We start from the raw sequence: 20,000 nt of genomic DNA, 5'->3' as shown, positions 1-20,000 counted from the left end.
CATTGGCTGGGGCATTTCACAGACAAAAAATAGTTCTGGAGAAACGTAACTAATTTAAACATTTCTGTGATCAGAAAGAAATTATGTGTATAGATTAATAACAAAATGCCAGTTCGTAGATTGCTGTGGAATTTTATAGGACAGCATCTGAGGTTGACTAGGAGTTTCCTCCCTAAAAATATTATTTTAAAATAAATTTGCTACTCTACAAAACATTTCCAGTTTTCAAATACGATGAATCTGTCAAAATATATTTCACCATTTACAATGAATTGTTCACAATAAAGTCCATTACATTTTTTTTGTAAAATTAATTGTTTTGTTTTCCTTACACTAAGTTCGGCAGCCTTTAACAAGGCCTTGCTCCCACAAGTGGCCAAGTCTTGCTTAGTTTGGTACTACAAATGCACTCAGCTTTGAAAAATAACGTTTAAAAGGTAATGATACAGAGCATCTTGATTATAATTTCCTTTTTTTTTGTTAAAAAGGGTTGAAGGTTTGGCATAACCCACTTGTCATTCAATTCATCTTTTTTTTTTTTGGTGGTAAGTTTCCGAGGCAAACCAAAGGCCCCAACAAAATACCCGCGTTGCCATAACACTCACAGCGATTCGACGAGAAATTCCGTTCACTGTTTTTAAGGCAACAAACGATCTGATTGCTGTTTCTCCTTCAATAACCAAATGCAGATGACACGGAATAACCATTAAATGTGCTGGGAAAGCCAGAAGAGGTGTAGGAAGCCAAGGATTTTTGAGAGAAAGTGGGAAGACAGACGGAGAATACATCAATGCATAAATCTATTTGGCTTGCAAGGGCTGAATTATATGCATTATTGTGTGCATTATATTAATTTCCAAAGACCGAAAAGGCAGTCTGACGCTGGTTTGATGTGATTTTAAAGGAAGATATAAAATGAATCAGGAGATAAGACGATAAGCATTCGCGTGCAGAACTGGGCCAATCTCCTGCTTCAAAGCAAGACCGTTTCTTGGGTTGAACCATGGTGGAATGCGTCATTGTCGTTGCTTCTCTTCTCTTGCAAATATTCATATGGCACTCACTTTTTCATGCTGAGCCTATAAAGAGGGTCTCACACAGTGCACGACTTGTCGGTGGCTTGCTGTGTCGTTGGTGATCCAAGGCTGGGACTAGCTGGATTGGTCTTTGGAAAAACCAATGGTTTAGGCCTCAGTGCAGGAGGCTTCACCTGAGCCGCTATCTTCACGGATTTCACAGGCCTGAAGGTGCATGGCATGTCCCCCGATGAGCTGGCACTCCGCTCGAGAGAAGATTCGGAGTCCTTCAAAATCCGGGAATGGAGCGGGCTGGAAGGTTCGGATGTGGGACCCATTGATGGAGATGCCTTCATGGTTTCCAAGGTATCTAGGACCACATCCGGGGCGTGCTTCACTGTGCTCTGACGCTCCAATTCACGCAACTCATTAAGGGCCGAATTCATCGTTGCCTCAATATCCTAAAGAACAAAACCAATTGGAAGGATTAAGATACACCACATTTAAAAAGGTGAGACAGTCAATTTGTTAACAAAGAAGTCAAAGGCGCTATGAACCCAAAGACAGCAATGAAACTCCCAGTCAAGCATTCCCGTATTCCACAAACTACAACCTGGATTTCATAAGTTCATAAGTGAGAGGAGTAAAATAAGGCCATTTGGCCCATCAAGCCTACTCCGACATTCAAACATGGCTGATCTATCTTTCCACCTCAACCCCATTCACCTGCCTTCCCCCCCATAACCCCTGACATCCGTACTAATCAGGAATCTATCTATCTATACCTTAAAAATATCCATTGATGTCCTCCACAGCCTTCTGAGGCAATGAATTCCACAGATTCACCACCCTCTGTGACTAAAGAAATTCCTTCTCATCGCCTTCCAAAAGGAACGTCCGTTTATTCTGAGGCTGTGACCCCTGGTTCTAGACTCTTCCACTTGTGGAAACATCCTCTCCACCTCCACTATCCAGGCTTTTCAAACGACGCTTGATATTTTCCCTCCTCCTCACCATCATTGGGACGACAGATGGCACAATGGGCTAAGTGTTCGGCTGGCAACCGGAAAGGTAGCCGGTTCGAATCCCGCTTGGAGTGCATACTGTCGTTGTGTCCTTGGGGCAAGACACTTCACCCACCTTTGCCTGTGTGTAAATGTAATGTAATTATGTGAAGCACTTTGGGGTCAATGCAAGTTGACTAAAAATGTGCTATATAAATAAGATTATTATTATTATTATGTTTGAACCCGGTTTTGCATTTCATTAGTGGTTATTGTAAACCTGCTCATTCTCAGATAAATAATAGCTTAAATATCAATAAAGATCCAAGGAAAACCACCAGCTCAATTGATTGCCCTCTTAGCTCAGACCAAAAGCAAAATACATCCAGTTAAAGGCTCGTATTAAATGAGCACTGTACCGTCAATTGCAATGTTGTTCAGGTCATATAGTGCAGACACAGGGCCTTTGTTCAACAATGTTTAGTTTAGTTTAGAGATACAGCGCGGAAATAAGCCCTTCGGCACACTGCATCCGTGCCGACCCTGCTGATCATCAATCACGCTGCAACACTAATGTTTACCAGCACTTAATACGTAGCCTTCTATTTAAGTGTTCTAAATATGTCTTAAAATGTTCTGAGAATGTCTTAAAAGCTGCAACCACCCATTCATTTGGTCCTGCCCATCTGACCAGGTAAACATGAGACTATCCACATTTAAATCAAAGCTAATGCTGCAAAATAGATGAATCTATAATTTACTTGAATTATTATTGGATCAAGTAACACTTATGTTATAGACACAAAATGCTGGAGTAACTCAGCGGGACAGGCAGCATCTCTGGAGATGTTTCGAGTCGAGACCCTTCCAGACGGTCTGAAGTCTTCTTGAGTCTGAAGAAGGGTCTCGACGCGAAACGCTACCCATTTTGTGCCTATCTTCAGTTGAATCCAGCTTCTGCAGTTCCTTCCTACACTATAACACGTATGTCATCGAGGTACAAGTGCAATGAGAATAAATCACTTTAACGTGTTTTGCGGATGTGAAAGATGCAGTGAGAATGTATTTTTTATATCAAATGTTATCCTCCTAAGAACTGGAGTCATCTTGTTGTGCTTTGATATATCCAGTATTTACATACACCAATTCAGTGCTGCCAAGGATCTTGTGACTCGATCTCACACCCTCCAGAGAAAGAAATTCTTTGTTGAACCATAAAAATAAACAAAATAACTATTGTAATTTTATAAAATAAAGGGTTGTCTGGGTTTTGTAGGAACGAAGGATTATATTACAATGATCATAGGAGCTCTTGGGAGCACAACAAGAATCTCTGAATATTAGCAAGCTCAGTTCAACTCCAGGTACTTTAAGTGGATTCCTGCTACTGTGGCTTGTTTATGCAGAATACAGAGAAATGCCTCATCAACAGACTTGATGAGAACCACTAGCTTTTCTTTGAATCTGAGTTTTCTCTGAAACCTAATTCCTAGCCTTTCCTGTTCTGTTCAGAAACTGCACAAAGATCTGTTTGACTTCACTTGAAAGCTAACAATTGCCGTGTAACAATCCTCATGTGACTGCTCACTGACCAACATCAACCACCACCCCGCCGCGCACACACACCCCCCCCTCCACCACCACCATCGTAAATCACTTGGCTGTTACTCAGAAGGCCCAGAGAGTAATGCTATCCTCAGGATTATATTCCTTCTCTGAAGGCACATCAATATCGATGATTTCAGAGCAGTTACCTCTCTCTTGCACAATGAACAGGCAGTCACAAAACCTCGGAGAGGTACGGGGGGGAGGGAAGAATGGGAGTGCGCTGGGAGGATTGTTTCGGAGAGGGAGGGCAGATTAAAAAGGGGCAGGAAAAGGAAAAAAAAGCACAGGGAGGGAAGAGGGAACCTTAATGGGGAGTCAATGTTAAAATTTGGAAAATAGTCTGACTTGCTCTTTATTGCTCATTTATGGGATGTCTGAAATCTCTTCCCCCAAAAGGCTGCAGTTGCAGTTCAATCTGAGCTTTTAAGAATAAATTGCAGTAGATTTTCGTGAGCTAAGTTTCTTTGTTATCTGATTCAAATGCTATAGAGTGACGATGGGAAAATGAAGTTGAGCTGCCGAGATGCGTGGGCTAAAGTGTTGAAATGTAAACACCAAGTGCCTATTAAACATTATTTTTGCTTTTTGTTCTAGTAATTGTGTGTTCTCTTGAGCACATGTTGGGCAAAAGGACATTATGTGCAGTTATTCCCTGAATACACCCCCCCTTGGACACTCTTTATGCCTGAGTTAAGGCGGCCAATCCACAAGATATATGGCCAAGAAGGGGATGCACTGATCCACCTCCTCATGGTCACGTAACCTTTGCCAATAGACAATAGGTGCAGGAGTAGGCCATTCGGCCCCTCGAGCCAGCACCGCCATTGCTTTCCCTCTCTCTCCGTCCCTCCCCCACCCTCATTCTACGACTAGTTTCACTGCCCTCCTGATTAACTTTACTGTTTTTATGCCTCGTTGTCACCTTACCTTCAGTCAACAATGATCCATTCTAGAGAAAAGGAATAGATGACATTTTGGGTCGAGACTCTTCTTGACTCTCAGTCTGAAGAAGAGTCTTGTCCCGAAACGTCACCTAATCCTTTTCTCCAGAGATGCTGTCTGACCCGCTGAGTTACTCCAGCTTTTTGTGGCTATCTTTGGTTTAAACCAGCATCTGCAGTTCCTTCCTATGCAATAAACCATGCTACATGTGCTAGACCATCGTCTGCTTAGATCTGTCGCCTTCACACCTTACCCTTCCTTATCTCTGTGTCTCCCTCTCCCCTGCCCCTCAAGTCTGAAGAAGGGTCTTGACCCGAAATGTCACCCATTCCTTCTCTCCAGTGATGCTGCCTGTCCCGCTGAGTTACTCCAGCATCTTGTGTCTATAGCCACTTGAAAGATGGTGATGGGAGAGCGCTGTACCTGTGCAATGGATTCCGGGTCCAGTGGCTTGTGGTTACTGAAGCTTTTGGACCTTCCCGCAGCGACCACTTTACGGATCTGCGGGCTGTCGGCTCTGTTTGCCGAGGGCCGGCGGGTGATGGAGTTCAGGCTGCTGTGCATCACCACCGGTCGTTTGTCCGGCGTTTCCCTGGCAGTGCTTTGGGCCACTTGCGGAGAGCTCTTGGGGCTGGCAGAGCCTTGGGGCGCACCGTCTGCGGGCGGGGAGGCCAGCCCGTGTCCGGTGAGGCTGTACCCGTCGGCGGTTCGGAAGGACCTCCGGACACTCCCAGACTCCTGCTTCTTCTTCTGCCTGGGATTGACAATGCAAAAGGATCACTCACCAAGACCAACAACAACGAGAAAAGAAAAGGCAAAGAAATAAAGAAAAATGAAAATTGAAAGAAAAAAAAAATGAAAAAAAAAAAACAACCCAACCCCCCCCCCCAAAAAAAAAGACAGAAAAAAAAGAAAAATTAAGCAAAGCGAAAAAGAAATGGAAAAAAAAAACAAAACAAAAAAGGATCACAAAAAACAATTTCAACTCCTAACTCAGACATCACCATTTCTGAACACAGTCCTCAACAACTCTCTGGCAACCCCTTCTCTCTGACGTTGACAGTATCCAGAGCTACAAGAGGCATTCATAAATGTTCCTCATGAGACTGCCCAGGAGATTGTTGATAGAACAGAGGCATTTATGTTGAACACAACATAGAATGAGGACAGTTATACTGACCTGCTAAGGTTTGCTAAGTAAATGTCTGCCACGTGTCCTGTTGGTGAACTGATGCTGGTCTTGGACAGGGGTCTCTCATCCGGGGGTGGTGCATTGCTGGGCTCAATGTCTCCTTTTGGACTCAGCCGATCAGAGAATGTATCGTCACTAATAATGGAACACATCACAATAAAAATAAAGACAGGAGAAGCGTGGGGATAGAGAGAGAGGAAGGGAGGAGAAGGATAGCGAGGGGAAGGGAGGGGAGGGATGGACAAGTAATGGGAGAGAAGTGAGAGAGGGAAGGATGAAAGAGATAGAGAGTGCGCAGAAGATGTGTAGAGAGAGGAGGTAAGAGAAAAGGAAAAAGAGAGTGAGAGTGGGTTTAGTTTAGTTTAGTCCAGAGATACAGCATGGAAACAGGCCCATTGGCCCACCGAGACCGCACTGACCAGCAATCTGACATTATCTGGCATTATCCTACATACTTAGGGATTTACAATCCTTACCGAAGACAAATAACCTACAAATCTGTACGTCTTTGGAGTGTGGGAGGAAACTAGAGCACCCGGGAGAAAACTCACGCAGGTCACGGGGAGAACGTTGGTCCAGTTAAGTTCCCCCTAATTAATCTACAGCACCCGTAGTCAGGATCAAACCCAGGCCTCTGTCATTGTAAGGCAGCAACTATACCACTGCGCTGTGATATGCAGTGGGGAAGGAGGTAGAAAGGGGAAGGGGGATTCAGGAAGGAGGACGGAGAGAGGTGAAGAAGGGGGGACGGAGAGAGGTGAAGAAGGTAGGAGTATAGTGTGAAAGGGGATGAAGAGAGATGGGAAAACCATGAAGAGGTGTACATTGGATAGTGTCGGTAGGATTGAGTGGCTGTGCAAGTACACAATTGGACAGAGAATTCAGGAGAAGGGAAAAGAGGCAAAAAAGAAAAATAGGTGAACATTTACGTTGAGTGGATAAAATGTTTTATGAGAGTGTGCATGAGACAGATAACCATCATTAACTTGCCACTGCATTTATCTATCAACATACATTAAATATGTTGAAGAATAAACTATGAATAAATGCAAAGAGGTTGAGAAGAGAGTTGGTGAGCAGCCATTTTGAGATGAGAGAAGGCATCTTGGAAAAATCGGCAGGAGAGTGGCGAGAGAGTTGTGTTTTATTTGAAAAGTGTCTCTGATCCAAATGATGATGGTACATTTTGAAAAAGCAGGCATTACATTGGTTGGGGAAGTGACACAGCAGTCCAGGAAAGGCAGGAAAGGTTTAGCAAAGTGAACGTGGTGGGAGAGAGGCTGTGTTGGGAGAGAGGCTGTGTTGGGAGAGAGGCTCTGTTGAGGTGAAGTGCCGAGGCTTTGGCTCAAGAGGTTCTGATGATAAAGCTGAGTAAAGGGAAATAGCAGGTTAAGGTATGGTCTTTTCCCGGTAATTTCTGGGTAATTGATCCTAGTTTTATTGGTGTTGTAGGGATGGCAGGTAGAATAGTGAAATGCTCCTCAGGAATTTGAGGAACAAATAGGGTCAACAAATTTATTTACCCTATTTAACAAATAGGGTTAATGGAAAATCAACTTTCCAGGTTGTTCCAGTTAAGTTCCCCCTAATTAACCTACAAATCTGTACGCCTAGTTAGGGGATTTTAACTTTCCCAATATAGATTGAGATTGCTACCGAGATTGCTACTCTCAAGCATGAAGGAGAGTTACAAAGACCTCCTAGGACCTCATGTCGACCATGCTGTCTGTGAGTATGAGTCGAGGACAAACTGGTCTGAACTCGCGGATTAGGTCGCCCAAGTGGGACAGCCCCTTTAGACTTCCCAAAATGCTATACCTCGCATTTGTATGCATTAACCATTCCTCTGTCCACCTGCCCAATCATTCTAGATCTTAATCAAGGACGAGTGGGCCTCCCTCTTCTCCCCTCTGCTACCCAACAAGAGGTACAGAAGTGTGAAAACGCACACCTCCAGATTCAAGGACAGTTTCTTCCCAGCTTTTATCAGGCAATGAAAGAGCGTTCACTCTGCAGCCCTGTGTCCACCAATCTTTCCACCACCACGCACAAGAAGCGGCAAGGCAGACACCATTGTATGCAGATGCCGAGAAGTGTGTTCAACTCTGGCTGAACAACTTCTAATCTTGTGTGTGGACTCGACAAGAAGATCAGGCATGTGAAACCATCCTATCACCAACTAGAGAGGGGTCCTGCCTTATCATCTACCTCATTGGAGACCCAATACTTTCAAAGTTGGTCTTACCTCAATTACTCGTGGGTCCTCCCTGTTTTAATCCATAATCATCTTACTTCTTCCTCTGTATCTCACAGTGTTCTTGGGTACACATGATCAGGCATGTGAAATTGATCTACCTTCCTACATCTTCAGACGTCCAGAACCTCTTTGATTATAATGCACTGTCCTCAAAACACCTCCACTAACTGTCCCGAATTTCCTTGTGTTAATGTCTGTCTGCTTGCCCACCTCTCCAGCTTCACATAGAGGTGGCATTTTTGGTTCTGACGGGTCCTATTCCATCTCTCCAGTTACCCCAGTTCCCTTAATATACCTATAAAACCATATTTGGATTCTGCAGAGGTTATGAAGAAAGATTCCTACATTGGGTTGATATCCAGAAATGCAGAAGAGATAACTAATTTTTAGTTTAGTTTAGAGGTACAGCGCGGAAACAGGCCCTTTGGCCCATCGAGTCCGTGCAGACCAGGGATCCCCACACTATACGACACACACTAGATACAATGTACACATACACCAAGCCAATTAACCAACAAGCGTGTACGTCTTAGGAGTGTTCGAGGAAACTGACGATTAAGGAGAAAACAGGGAGAACGTACAAATTCTGTAGACAGCACCCGTAGTCGGGATCGAACCCGGGTCTCCGATACTACAAGAGCTGTAAGGCAGCAACTCTACCGCTGCGCCACCGTGCCGCTCATGCATTATTTTTAATGTTTCTAATGTTTTATTTTTAAACAGCAATAAAACCTTTGACATGGTGAACAAGGAACAATTATTTAATTGATGGGGGAATTTAGTGATAACTTTCTCACCCAACAGTGGAGAGATTGAGAGGAAACTTCATAACACAGTTAATGGAGAGAGAAACAACTACATCATTTGAGGGAAACAAACTCAGATTTAGCGCAGAGATATGTGCAAGTCTACGATGAGATTGCATCGCAGGAATGCCATCTTTGGATTGATTTAGCACACAACTATGATGGGATGTGTCCTTCAGATTTTTTGAAGCAAATGACTTATGACATTGATGAAAACCTACGTGTCTTGGACCACAATGTACTGATGTGGGACGAGTCCATCTATTCCATTATGTCGGCCTTCCCACCAATCCTCCGAAGCTCTGTGATAGAGCAGCAGACTTGCGCCTTTCTTAAAGGAGAGCTCCCGGGCTGTGCGTCCAGTGTAATCAAACTTTGCAATGGCTTCTATTGGCTCACCTTCTGCAAAAGGAACAGAACTGACATCATTATTGAGGTAAATTAGCTATTTACATTGTCCCACTTGTCCCTCCCATTGGTCTCCCTGCCATTCTCTTCTCTTTTAGATACGTTACCGGGTCCTGATACTTCCACCATGAATGCCTCCTGAATACTAACAACGGTAGAGATACTGCCTTATAGCGCCAGAGACCCGGGTTTGAACCTGACTACGGGTGCTGTCTGTATGGAGGTTCCGTTCTCCCCGTGACCTGCGCGGGTTTTCTCCAGGTACTCTGGTTTCCTCCCACACTCCAAAGACATACAGGTTTGTAGGCTAATGGGCTTGGTATAAATATAAATTGCCTCTTGTGCGTGGAGGATAGCATTAGCGTGCGGGGATCGCTGGTCGGTGCGGACTCGGTGGGCCTGTTTCCACACTGTATCTCTAAATAAAGACGAAATATCAGACTGATGGGCCATGGAAGCAGCAGTGTTCTCTCACATGGATTCAACAGAAGAATAGACATCAATTTTTCATTTGCTGAGCTTGGACCTTTAAACCTGACATCAATTACCTGAAGCTTTTTCGTCAATTGAAATATTATACTGTGTGTATTTATCTGGTGCTATCCATTGGGTGAGTGACTGTGAAAACTGGTCATATGGATACGGGCAGTAAGATATGACAGAAACTTAGAGAATACCTAGGATTTGAGGAGGTTCCACTTGGTCGGCTGTTCTGGAAGATTGAATCACACAGGATCCAGGGTGAGCTAGCCAAACGGGGCGCTGGTGCTGTTTGTGGTTTACATCATTGATTTGGATGAGAATGTAGATGCATGTTTAGTAAGTTTGCAGATGATACTAAAGTGGGTGGTATTGTAGATAATGAAGATGGTTATCAGAAATTACTGTACGATCTTGGATGATTTGGGCAAGTGGGCTGAGGAAATGGATAATAGAGTTTAATGCAGATAAAATCCCTGTCCCACTGTACGAGGTAATTCAAGAAATCTCCCGAGTTTTCCCCTGATTCGAACTCGGAGAATGTCTGTAGCGGGTCTGTAGGAGTTCGTGAATGTCTGGTAGCGGCTCGTAATGCTAACAATAGGTATAAAAAGTAACAATTTTTTTCACCATGAGTATTTTTTTACTCGTGGACATTTTTTGCAGGGATGAAAAAACATCACGAGTTAACAGATGTCCCGAGTACCTACCGTTAGCATTACGAGCGGCTACGAGACATCCACGAACTCCTACGGACCCGCTACGGATATTCTCCGAGTTCCAATCAGGGCAAAACTCGGGAGAACTCTTGAACTACCTTGTACAGTGGGACAGGGGCTCAAGTGCGAGGTGTCGCATTTTGGGAAGTCAAACCAGGACATTCATAGTGACTGGTAGAGCCCCGGAGTGTGTTTTAGAGCTGAGGGATTTAGGAGTGCAGGTACATAGTTCCTTTGAAGTGGCATCACATGTAGATAGGACTTGAGGGTCTGAACTATAGTGAGAAGTTGGGCAGGATAGGACTTTATTCCTTGGAGCGCAGGAGAATGAGAGGTGATCTTATAGTGTATAAGGCCCATTCTTAGTTACGTGTGTGACCAAAATGATGGAAAATTGTGGAATACATCTCTTCAAATTACAGGCATATTTTTATACTGCATATATGATTCATATTTTTTTCTGTTTATCAAGTGAATGTTTTATATGTTACTAGACCAAGGGGGACCCGTTGGGTCCTGTCCCCTCAACAGCCTGTGGCGTCACACATACTAACCACCCCCCCCCCCCCCCCACACCCATACACTGACCCCCACTTGATATTATAACATTATTAATTTGCTCCTTTTCCCCCATCCCCGCCCTCGTCCATTCACGCATAGCCCCCAACTGCACAGGCGCGGCGAGAAGGAGAGGGAGGGGGATGTAGAGCGGGATAGGGTGAGGGGGATAGAGAGAAGAAGGGCAGGATAGAGAGGGGGGGGGGGGGGGGCAGAGAGGGGAGGAGGGGCATGGGGGGGGCAGAGAGGGAAGGGGAGGGGGTGGAGTAGGAGAGAGAGAGGGTAGAGGGACGGCGTAGAGAGGGTGGGGGAGTGGGTAGAGAGGGAGGGGAATGGGTAGAGAGAGATGCTTTTTTGAGGCAGCGGGGGGTAGTGCGAGGTGCGGGGGGGGTGAAAAAAATGGGGAGTGGGAATAACCCGGGGGGGGGGGGGGGTGGGGGTGGGACGGAGAGGGAAGAGTGAATTACCCGGGGGGTGTTTGCTGCCTTTTTGGGCTGTGGTTCCATGCTGGCTGTGCGGAGCGAAACTCAACTCAAACCTATTAGTTTGTTGTGCCATCATAGCTCCTCAGAAACATTACTTCGCTGCTTGGTCTCACTCATTTTCTCTGAAATGTAAACCTTGAAAGAAAACACTCCGATAGCCCCGACTTCATCTCCGGGCTCGTTCTTTGTTCCACCAGCGGCATCTTTTCTGGCGGTGCAGGGGATGTGAATAACCCGGGGGATGGGGGGGGTGGGGGCAGTGGTTGGGGGTGACATCACTCGAAGTGAGTGCGTGGAGGATTCTGAGTGTGAGACGGCTCCAAGCCGAGCCATTGTGACTTCATCAGTGAAAGCTGGTCGTTTTAAAGTCAGTCTTTTGATGTTTTTAAACTTTTTCAGTAATGTCGAGAAATAAAGCATAAAATGTTCAGTGAAGTTAATCTCTGCATAGGGAAAAAACTGAATCAGAATATGTAAAAATGTTATCGTTACCGCATAGTGTTTTTGCGAAGATGTAAAGACACACACACATACACTCGTACAAGATGAGAGTTTTAGAGTTATACACTGGACCCATTGGGACCCTGTCACATGGGAGGCCTTGTCTTTCAATGCAACACATTCCCCCAACGCAATATTCCACCACTCATCCATTCCCCGAACGCAACCCATTTCCCCAACGCAAAATTCCAGCACTCACCCATAGCCCCAACTGCGCAGGGGCGGCTCATTTCCCCTTATTCACCCTCCCTCATGAAACTTTTAAAAAAATCCAATTGCACTTACACTTGCTGCCAGGACGCAGTGTCCTTGGATTTGCAACATTGTAGCGGGCATGTCTACAATCCCATTGTGACATCATAGCTGCAACTACCGCCGCAGTGTTCAAGTAATTTTTCTCAAAGTGGGGTTTGGTAAAGTTAATAATGTGAATAACTTGTAAAATGTAACATCACCGTGAACGAAACTTGATAAAAAATACACCACAAGACAATTGTGAGTAAGGAGGTCCAAAAATTGTAGTGGTCTCGTCTACCGTTTTGGCGTAGTTCAGGGATCACACACACACATAGAAATAAACAAGATGAGAGTTTTTGTAATATACTAGACCAAGTGCAGACTGCTCCCCCAACGCACCCTTCCCTACCCGTAGACCTCACGGGAGGCCTGGTCCTCCAACTCAAGCCATTCCCGAACATATGATTCCAGCACTCCCCTGCCTCCATCAGCAGTGGGCTTAAAAAAACAAAACAATTGCACTTGAAACAAGTTTATTTATGGATAACCCCTTGAGATGGACAGTCATCTCGTTTTCGAGGGGGTCCAACATAGAACATACAGCACAAGACATAACATTCATAGAGGCTCTCATTGACCCACCTACCCACTTGCCCTGCGTGTTGCAATAGCAATTAGCCCTCCTCCTCCTGTGAGGTGAAAAGTTCAGAGTGTTCCTGTGTCACAACATTTTGTATTGGAAGCTGGCAGGAATGATTTTAACAGTAAAACTCTTGTGAAAGTTGGCATTTTTAAAGCTTTATTCGCGAATAGCGTGAAATATAGGATGAAATCTTCAGTGAAGCTGATCACTGCTAGCCGAGCCATTGTGACGTCATCAGTTGAAGCTGGTCGTTTTAAATTGAAGTCTTTTGATTTTTTTAAACTTTAATCATTAATAAGTCGAGAAAAAGCATAAAATGTTCAGCGAAGGTGTTCTCTGCCTAGAGGGGGAAAATGTGAATCAGAATATGTAAAAATCTTGTTAAAGTTGGCATTTTTAAAACCGTAATCGTGAATAACGTCAAATATAGGTTGAAATCTTCAGTGAAGCTGATCACTGCTAGCCGAGCCATAGTGACATCATGAGTTGAAGCTGGACGTTTTAAATTCAAAGTCTTTTGATTTTTTTAAAACATTTAATCAGTAAGATGTAGAGACAACCACATATACACACACATGTGTAAAGATAGGGTGAATGCCCAGAGTCTTTTATTCAGAGTTGGGGAATCAAAAACCAGAGGACATAGGTTTAAGGTGAGAGGGGAAAGATCTAATAAGAAACTGAGTGGCAACTTTTTCACACAGAGGGTGGTGGGTACATCGAATGACCTGCTAGAGTAGGTAGTTGAGGCAGGTACTGCAGGAACATTTAGAAGACATTTGGGTAGTGACATGCATGGGCAAGGTTTTGAGGGATATGGCCAAATATTGGAAGATGGAACATAGACACAAAATGCTGGAGTAACTCAGCGGGGCAGGCAGCATCTCCGGAGAGAAGGAATGGTGACGTTTCTGGTCGAGACCTTTCTTCAGACATAGGGTGGGACTAGTGTGTATGGGGCATCTTGGTCAGCATGGGCAAGTTGGGCCTAAAGTCCTTTCTCCGTGCTGTATTTCTCGATGACCTCCTTCCCTTATAACCTCTTTGTTTGAGAATAGTGATGACTTGACAACATATTATTTTCCAACTGACTCGCCCTTCTTTAGTTTAGTTTAGTCCAGAGATACAATGGAAACAAGGCCTTCGGCCCACCAAGTCCACACCGACCAGTGATCCCCGCACAATGCCACTTTGTGCGTGTGTGTGACCCCAGAATGACACTATCCTACACACATTAGGGACAATTTACATTTATACCAAGCCAATTAAGTCTGGGTAGGAATCTGAAGATGTCGGAGAAAACCCACGCTGGTTGCGGGGAGAACGTACAACTCCGTACTGACAGCACCCATAGTATGGATCAAACTCAGGTCTTTGGCACTGTAAGGCAGCAGCAACTCTACCGCTGCCCCACCGTGCCTGACTTAACTATGAACCACTCCTGACTATTGTTGGGCTGCAGTCCTGTAAGTTCTCACCTTAGTATTGGGCCTGTTAGAATCTAAGAAAACTTTTAACCATCACCTCAAGAGAGAAAATATCAATCTTGCCAGTGATGTTCACATCGGGAGGGTGGTGAATCTGTGGAATTCTTTCCCACAGAAGGCTGTGGAGGCCAAGTCAATGCATATTTTTAAGGCAGAGACAGATAGATTCTTGATAAGAACAGGTGTCAGGGGTTATGGGGGGAAGGCAGGAGAATGGGGTTTAGGAGGGGGAGATATATATGCCATAATTGAATGGCAGAGTAGACTTGATGGGCCAAATGGCCTAATTCTGTTCCTATCACTTATGACCTTATGAACTATATTTTTTAGGGTGCCCCTTTGATAATAGATTTAGATGTAGATTTAGATATAGGTCTTAGGGCTAACGGAATCAAGGGATAAGGGGAGAAAGCAGGAACGGGTGGATGATCAGCCATGATCATATTGAATGGCGGTGCTGGCTCGAAGGGCTGAATAGCCTACTCCTGCACCCTATTTTCTATGTTTCTAAATGGAGATATGTGAAACAGTTCTTGGTGGACTGGTGCCTACACATGGGTCACTGGAGTAATTGATAAATAGATGCAGCATGTTCCCTTGGGAATACAGTGGGAGTGTGACGGGGACATGCTGGGGAGGCAGGAATAAGCAGCTGGATGCAAATATCACAACAGAAAACTGGTGTCTTTGTTTTATTGTGTGGGCTGCCATCCAGTAGCAGTTTGCCAAGTTCAAAAGTCCAGCTCTTTGCATTCCTGTGCCCAATATTCATCTCAACACAATTGTCTATATTACACCCCAGCGGTATGAACATTGACTTCTCTAACTTCAGATAGTCCTTGTTTTCTGCTTCCACCCCCTCCCCCTTCCCAGTTCTCCCACTACACTTGCTGTCTCCGCTTACATTCTATCTTTGTCCCGCCCCCTCCCCTGACATCACTGAAAAAGGGTCCTGACCCAAAACGTTACCAGTCAGGGTCCTGACCCAAAACGTTACCAGTCCTTCTCTCCTGAGATGCTGCCTCGCCCACTGAGTTACTCCAGCATTTTGGATCTGTATTACAGTATATATCAGCACTCAGATGACCTGTGTGCTCCACACATTCTTTCTGGCTGACCTCATTCATTCAGATTAAAGTCAATACAGAAATTATATCACTCGGGCAAAGTTACATATGTGTCAAAATAAGAATTATGGCAAGCTACTAATAAAATGGGAAATCCCTTGATGAGCACCCAGTCTTTGCTCACTTTTCCTTGACAGGATTGTTTTCCTGCCAATCTCTTCCCCCCTTTCTCATCCCTTCCACTGCCAAGAAGAGGAAACACATTTAATTTGCAGATAGATACATGGTCCAGATGTATCAATATGTGCACTAGGACTAAATAGTGGTTTTGTCTTGTATAAAATTAAAACCTGCTCTGAAATTTATCCAAGCTCAGCCAATCCAAATATATTTTGAGGACAGTGAAAAGCATATAGAGTGGAAGATACACAAAAATGCTGAAGAAACTCAGCGGGTGCAGCAGCATCTGTGGAGCTGCTGCTGCACCCGCTGAGTTTCTCCAACATTTTTGTGTACCTTCGATTTTCCAGCATTTGCAGTTCCTTCTTAAGCATATAGAGTGGATGTGGAAAAGATGTTTCCACTGGTGGGAGAGTCTAGGATCAGAGGTCATAGCCTCTGAATGAAAGGGTGCTCTTTTGGAAAGGAGCATCTTTTGCAGGCTCAAAATTAACGGTTGCCCAGTTGCCAATGGAGTTATGGAGGGAGCGGTCTCTGCGGAAAGCAGACAGGAGAGGAGATGGGAAGATGTGGCATGTGGTGGGATCACGTTGGAGGTGGCGAATCCATTCTCATCTATTGCATCCGCTGCTCTAGAAAACATTTTCGCCACCTCCCAACGTGATCCCACCACTTGCCACATCTTCCCATCTCATCCCCTTTCGGCTTTCCGCGGAGACCGCTCCCTCTGCAGAAGGACACGGACAGGTAGGGGTAGTGGGGAAAGAAGTGACAAATGGGATACAATGTAGCAATGTGTGGAGGCATGCATTTTGGTAGCAGGAATAAAGGTGTAGACTATTTTCTAAATGGGGAGAGCATTCAGAAAACTCAATTCATATTTCTCCTCCGTTTATACCATGGAGAAACACATGAAGGCAAGTGAACTTGGGACTGCCAATGTCTTGAGGACATCCGTGCTATGGTCGAGGAGTATAGGACATCCTACTGTGCATGAAGGTAGAGTGATCTCTTGGGCATGATTAGGTATATCTGAGGATATTAAAGGGCTTGTCCCACTTGGACGTTATTTGCGCGTCATTTATGTGACATCATTTACGGGTCACGACACACGCGGCGCCCCGTGGTGAGACGTGGTGGCGTAGGCAATGACGCGCGCGGGCCGCACCCCAGGATTTTGGGATTCACAAAATCTTCGCACACCACCGGCGTGACGCGCAAATGGCGCCCAAGTGGGACAGGCCCTTATGGGAATCTAGAGAGGGAATTGCAGGAGCCCCGTCATGAGTGAGGTGCCGGATGACTGGAGGGTGGCTAATGTTGTGTCTCTATTTAAGAAAGGCTGCAAGAAAAAGCAGCGAACTATAGACCAGTGAGACTAACATCTGCTGTAGGTTCTTCAAAAAACGAATTCAAATTTGTAAGACGCAATCTCCCACATACGTCCCCCTCGTCAGCCCCTGTGTATACAAAATAATAGGTGATGATTCGGGTCGAGACCCATCTTCAGTCTCTACCTGAAGCGTCACCTATTCCCTTTCTCCAGAGATGCTGCCTGACCCGCTGAGCTACTCCAGCTTCTTGTGTCTATCTTTGGTTTAAATCAGCATCTGCAGTTCCTTCCTACACCGTTTAGTTTAGTTGGTTAAGCGGCACGGTGGCACAATGGTAGAGCTACTGCCTTACAACACCAGAGACCCGGGTTCCATCCTGACTACGGGTGCTGTCTGTATGGAGTTTGTACGCCCTCCCCGTGACCTGCGTGGGCTTTCTCCGAGATCTTCGGTTTCCTCCCACATTCCAAATAAGTACTTTTGTAGGTAAATTGGCTTGGTGTAAATGTAAATTGTTCCCAGAGTGTAGGATAGCGTCAATATGTGGCGGTTGTTGGTCTGTGCGGACTTGGTGGGCCGAAGGGCCTATTTCCGCGCCATATCTCTAAACGAAAAACTAAACGAAGATATAGCTGTGGAAACAGGCCCTTCGGCCCACCGAGTCCACACCGACAAGCAATTACCCATACATTAGTTCTATCCTAAACACTACGGACAATTTGCAGAAGCCAATTAACCTGCAAACCTGCACGTTGTGTGAGGAAACCAGAGCACCCGAAGAAAACCCATGCAGTCACAGGGAGAACGTACAAACTCTGTACAGAGAGCACCTGTAGTCAGGATTGAACCCGGGTCCCTGGTGTTGCGAGGCAGAAACTCTCTCGCTGTGCCATCATGCTGCCCAAATCAACAAGCATTGGCCATTAAATGGAATTAAAAATGTAAAATGATTCTTACATTTATAAATACGTGGAAAGGTATCTAATCTGGTGGCGACTGAACCAGATTAACATTTTGAATTAAAACATACCCCTCTTACATTCAGCCCCACTTCAATGCTGCCTGAATTTACATTCAACTGAAACTTACAGCAATCCGTTATGTCCATTTCCCATTGGATGTTCAGTGTAACATTATTCCTTCAGAATATTGCTTGTATTCCCATACTTCACAGGATCAGAGTTAAGGACCAAACAAGTCAACTCCTGCTGGTGAGTTAACGTCAATAGATCAGCAGCATGCAAACAGCTCTGCCCTACTTAATGGCATAGACACCAAAAGCTGGAGAAACTCAGCGGGACAGGCAGCATCTCTGGAGAGAAGGAATGGATGACGTTTCGGGGCGAGACCTTTCTTCAGACACTGTCCGTCCTACTGCGTTACTTCAGCTTCTTGTGTCTATCTTCGGTTTAAAGCAGCATCTGCAGTTCCTTCCTACTAAATGGCATACAAGATGAGGAATCGAATGGAAGGAACATGGCCTTCACAGTAACATAGAAACATAGAAAATAGGTGCAGGAGGAGACCATTTGGCCCTTCGAACCAGATAAGTTCATTGTGATCATGGCTGATCGCACCTATCAAGAACCCGTGCCTGCCTTCTCCCCATATCCCTTGACTCCACTAGCCTCTAGAGCTCTATCTAACTCTCTCTTAAATCTATCCAGTGACTTGGACTCCACTGCCCTGAGTGGCAGGGAAATCCATAAATTCACAACTCTCTGGGTGAAAAAGTTTTTTCTCATCTCAGTCTTAAATGACCTCCCCTTTATTCTAAGACTGTGGCCCCTGGTTCTGGACTCGCCCCACATTGGGGACATTTTTCCTGCAATGTTCATTCACAGTCAGTCTGCAGCAGGAGAGAGACTGAGGAATACAACCAAGTTGTACGAAGGCCAACCTTTCCTTCAGAGTGGGGCAATTATAATGAAAATAGCCTTGCTTGTGCTGCTAAACTGCACGTCAGAACATCACACGGCTTTCAGCACAGTGTAAACTCTACATCGCAAGCCAGGGACCAAACCGTCGCTGTGGCTTGCAAGCACATATTCGCATGAAAATGGACACATATACTGCCGCACACACTTTCACATACACATTCTTCCCTCCCCCCTTCACACACAATGAGATCCAGGCCGGAGAGCGCAGGAGAAAAACTTTCACAAAAGATGAAACTGATAATTCTGAAATGACCGCAGATTTTATAAAGCAGAACAGAAACAGCTTAGAACGGCTGAACCCTTCTTAGCTTCTGTGACAGAGCAGCTGCAGAGAAGCTCCCTGCGGTTCTGCGATACCCAATATCCTCAGCTCCTCCTGTGACCCTGGAACCGTGCCAAGATGCAGCAGAGACTCCAGCAGTTGAGGCAGACCAAAGCAGAGCAGTCATTATGCCCAGATCAAACACAACAACAGCATGCATTTATTATAGGTCCTTGTAGTAGGAAAAGACCCTGAGGTTTGTAGGCACAGTGATGCTGCAGTAAAGTTTCTGCCTCACGGCATCAGACACGCAGGTCCCATCCTGACTACGGGTGCTGCATCCCTGTGACCTGCGTGCATTTTCTCCAGGAACTCCCGTTACCTCCCACATTCCAAAGACATACAGGTTTGCAGGTTTTGGCATCTGTAAATTGCCCCTAGTGTGTAGGATGCAAAACTGGGATAGCATCGATCAATGGTCAGTGTGGGCCGAAGGGCCTGCTGTCATGCTGTTTCTCTCGACCAAATTAAAGTAAAGGGGCTGTCCCACTTGGGCAACCTTCTGGTGAGTTTGCCCTCGACTCATACTCGCAGCATGGTCGACACGAGGTCGTAGGAGGTCTTCGTAACTCTCCTTCATGCTCAAGAGTGGTCTCTGCGTACTCGAGGCCTCAGCTATGTCGCGGCGTAGTTCTCAACATAAAAAAAGGTTGCCATGGAAAAAATCGCTACTTTTTTACTCGTAGGTTTAGGTTAAGCCGTAGTAGGTCGGCATGTTATTTGTGGGTAGTCGAAGGTAGTTGTAGACAGACTTCAACATAGTCAAAGGGAGGTTGAAATAGATCGAAGGAGTTCGTCTCCACTCTCCACTATT

General features: G+C 45.2%; 1 protein-coding gene across 2 annotated transcripts in view; it reads right to left on the bottom strand.

The window, feature by feature from the left end:
* Positions 1–647: 647 nt before the first annotated feature.
* srgap2 (SLIT-ROBO Rho GTPase activating protein 2) overlaps positions 648–20,000 on the bottom strand; it is a 206,037-nt gene continuing 186,684 nt past the window's right edge. Inside the window, exons 19-22 of one of the 2 annotated variants that reach the window (XM_055654379.1) lie at positions 9,047–9,227; positions 5,751–5,897; positions 4,994–5,324; positions 648–1,477 (exon numbers count right to left, since the gene is read on the bottom strand). In XM_055654379.1, the coding sequence (XP_055510354.1) occupies positions 1,094–1,477; positions 4,994–5,324; positions 5,751–5,897; positions 9,047–9,227 (1,043 nt within the window). In that variant the 3' untranslated portion in view covers positions 648–1,093. Of the gene's footprint in view, positions 1,478–4,993; positions 5,325–5,750; positions 5,898–9,046; positions 9,228–12,999; positions 13,197–20,000 lie in introns of those variants that run through there. The other variant, XM_055654380.1, reaches the window with a different exon arrangement.

The sequence above is a fragment of the Leucoraja erinacea genome, chromosome 24 (genome assembly GCF_028641065.1).
Source record: "Leucoraja erinacea ecotype New England chromosome 24, Leri_hhj_1, whole genome shotgun sequence".
Lineage (NCBI taxonomy): Eukaryota > Metazoa > Chordata > Chondrichthyes > Rajiformes > Rajidae > Leucoraja > Leucoraja erinaceus.
This window is presented reverse-complemented; position numbering and strand designations above follow the sequence as displayed.